A 3443-nucleotide genomic window follows, 5' to 3' on the forward strand; every position below is an offset into this window, starting at 1 on the left:
GAGAGAGAGAGAGAGAAAGATTTTTTAATAATGTCGATTACAAAATCATTATTGGAATCAGCGATTACAATAACTCTCAAACATTAGTTTATACATTACAAAGAAAAGAAAATAAGAATGTTATGTAATAATTGTATGAAACTAATTTGTTATTATTATTTATTAGGTCTATTTCATAAAGCGATATCACAAAGTGGTGTCGCAACATGTCCTTGGGGTTTAATTAAACAATCACGTTCGATGAATAAAGGTTTTCAACTCGTGAAGCTACTCGGAAAAACTACTACAGATCCAAAAGTCGCTTATGAATTTCTCAAAACAATTGATGCTAAAAAACTGATAGAAACTGAACAAAAGTCTCTCACGGAAACTGTAATTATCTGAATATATGATTGTAATTATATAAGTTCGATAAATGCAGTATGCAGGCTACATTGTGCGAATAAAATATTATTTCAATAATATTTTCTTCGCAGGAGAATCTACAATATAGTTTAATATGTTCACCGACTTTGGATCACGAATCATCGAATCCAGTTTTTCCGGAAGATCCAAAAACGTTTAAACACCGCGGTGTTAAGGTACCATTCCTTCTGGGTTTTACCAGTTGCGAAGGATCTTTTCTTCCATGCAGTAACTGGAAAGGGCGTGAGTTTTATTTTTGACTTCGTTAAGTACATTTTTAATGTTTCAAATTTTTTTATGGAATAGCATATCTATCATATGTCGCATTCTTTTTAATGGACACACCTCATTGTATAAAAAATTTAAATAATGTTTTAACAAAAGATTTTCTCTCTGTTTGACAAATGTACAGAAATTAATTATTTTTTAATTTAAAAAGAAAAGCTGTAAAAACATCTATTATTTATCATATGATCTATAGCGGACAAAACTAAAATGTTTTTAAAATTTCAGATATAAGCAAAGAAAAGCTTAGGAAAATCGATTCTGATTTCAAAAATGCTATATTGCCTGAAACTTTATCTACGTTACCAATTACAGTCGAGGAATTACGATCTTTATATTTTGGTGACAAAGCAATTTCAGAAGAAACTCTAACAAATTACGTTGATTTTCTCAGCGATGAATTCTTCTATCGTGGTATAATGGAAGTAGTGGATATTCAGACAAAGCTGAATAATAATGACAAGAAAGCGACGTATCTGTATAAATTTTCATACGAGAGTGACTCTTCTTTTATAAGAAAAATATACAATATTCAATTTCCAGGTATTATTAATTAATTAAGACTATCTAAAAATCTATCTTTATTTATAAAATATATCTGCTTATATTATAATTACAAAAATTGATTTTAAATGTTTCTAAATTTTTATGCGATTTTAAAACAACACAATCTGTTTTATAGATTTAATTTAAACAATAAATCGTCTTTTAAAATATTTATAAAGTTATGTAATTTAAAGATTTAATTAAAAGTGAACGAAAATAATTGACAGGTGTGTCACATGCTGAGGAACTGGTCTATTTGTTTTATTTTAATATGTTAAAAGATTTCGGCATGTCATCACCTGCAATTGATTCAGAAGACTATAAGATGATAAAATGCTTAACACAAATGTGGACGGATTTTGCTAAAACAGGGTATGAGAAATTTAATTTCTTGTAAATATATTCTTCTAAAGTAAATATATTCTTCTAAAAACATATGATATTTTAATTTCATTAATTTCGTATTTATAATTAATTCTCAATTAAATGATTTAGAAATCCAACGCCTGTTACAAATATGTGGTTACCCGTGAGCGATTCACAAGATGGAAAATACAATTACCTAAATATCGATACAATCTTGCAAATGAAATTTTTCCGTAAAGGAGAAGAAAGATGGGATTGGGAAGAGAAAAAAAATAAGTTATAGCGTTCAAACTTTATATTAAGTACTTTATATTAAGTAACTCTATATTAAATTGGGTTTCTCTGTATCTTTTGAGTTTATAATAACTATACTTGTAACTTTTTAAACATATTTTTTAATGATAGACATATTATTGTTATTCTCTTTGAGGTCAGGATCGATTTTGATTTATAGGAATAGAAAATTACATAATAATTTAGTCTCCAAACTATGACTTACTGGGAACAGAAATTTTTTGCAAATTCAAATTAAGAAGTGTTAGTTAAGCATTTAGTACTATTTGTCATTGAATTTCAAATAATTTTAGTTAAATTCTGACTGAGAATTATTACGCGTAAAATTAACTATGAAATTGTAATACGGATAAAAATTAAAATGAATAATAAAATATTACATTTATAATATTACTGTATTAAATTTGAATGTTTTACATGTGTTTCATGTGGTATCACATTCAGTACATTTTCTACATCTCGTATTAAATTTTTCATGTGTTTTCATATACTATCACTACTAATACATTTATTTTTTATATTCTAGATGGATTGCAGGTTATCCAGTTACTTTTATGTTTTGTAATATATGCATATAAGCAACTTCTTTTAATTTAAAAACAATTTCGACTAATTGTTACACAGAATTATCTTTCTCTCTAAATTTTAAAATTTTAAGAAATTCATGTTATAATAACGCTTTTTAAGCTTTTACGCATTATCTTCAAAGATAAGATACCAGAAGGTTGTAAGTTATTGCCGTGTTTAATATTTATTATTAACAATGGATAAAAACACAGCGATGACTCACAAACTTTCTAGTATTCATGTTATAATTTTCTTGGAATAACTCGTTTTTATTCACTCTTACAGTTAATATTTTCAAAGAAAAATGGAACTCTTAGGCTGGAATTCTTGTTCCATCCTTTCGATAAACTTCAGCTTCTATTTTACTCTCTTATTCTCTTATGCTCTTAATGTTTTGTACTCTTTTATTTATGCAGTAGGTAAATGAATACCAGCATAAGCTGGTATTCATAGTCAGTTCTTATTTAAGATTGTCTTAAGTACAGTCTTATATGTCACGAACCAATCAGAGAATCATATTAGCTATTTTAAGACATTATTTAAGATTTTAAAAAAGAGAGATTATGAATATCGACCATAGTTTATCCAAAGATGGAACAATCTAAATTTGATTAAAATATTGGTTTTTTTTCATCTCATTGCCGTATGGTCAAAATCTCGCTATAAATAAATTTTAAATACTTTAAAGCGTTTAATTGACCAATTAGAACAAAGAATTTTGCGAACTGATCAAAAAATGCTTTAAGGCATTTGCACCGCATTGATCGTACCTTATGTCATATAATATGGTCATAGATTTTTTAACGAACAAAAAAATAAACTAATTCTATGCATTACAGGGCAATTAACTTCTAAAGTTCTAACAATGATATATATATATATATATATATATATATATATATATATATATATATNTATTATATATAGTAGTAGTACGTACTAGTAGTACAACTAAACAAACCAACGACGACGTACTATAC

At 26.6% G+C, this 3443-nt stretch overlaps 1 protein-coding gene across 1 annotated transcript in view; it reads left to right on the forward strand.

Annotated features, from left to right (window-relative positions):
* The window catches only part of LOC105623143 (juvenile hormone esterase-like), a 12246-nt gene extending 10361 nt beyond the window's left edge, over positions 1-1885 (forward strand). The window contains exons 4-8 of the mRNA XM_012204543.1: positions 167-372; positions 477-648; positions 919-1233; positions 1464-1608; positions 1732-1885. Of these exons, the coding sequence (XP_012059933.1) occupies positions 167-372; positions 477-648; positions 919-1233; positions 1464-1608; positions 1732-1885 (992 nt within the window). The remainder of the gene's footprint in view (positions 1-166; positions 373-476; positions 649-918; positions 1234-1463; positions 1609-1731) is intronic.
* The last annotated feature ends 1558 nt before the right edge of the window (positions 1886-3443 follow it).

The sequence above is a fragment of the Atta cephalotes genome (assembly GCF_000143395.1).
Source record: "Atta cephalotes unplaced genomic scaffold scaffold00054, whole genome shotgun sequence".
In the NCBI taxonomy this organism is placed as follows: domain Eukaryota; kingdom Metazoa; phylum Arthropoda; class Insecta; order Hymenoptera; family Formicidae; genus Atta; species Atta cephalotes.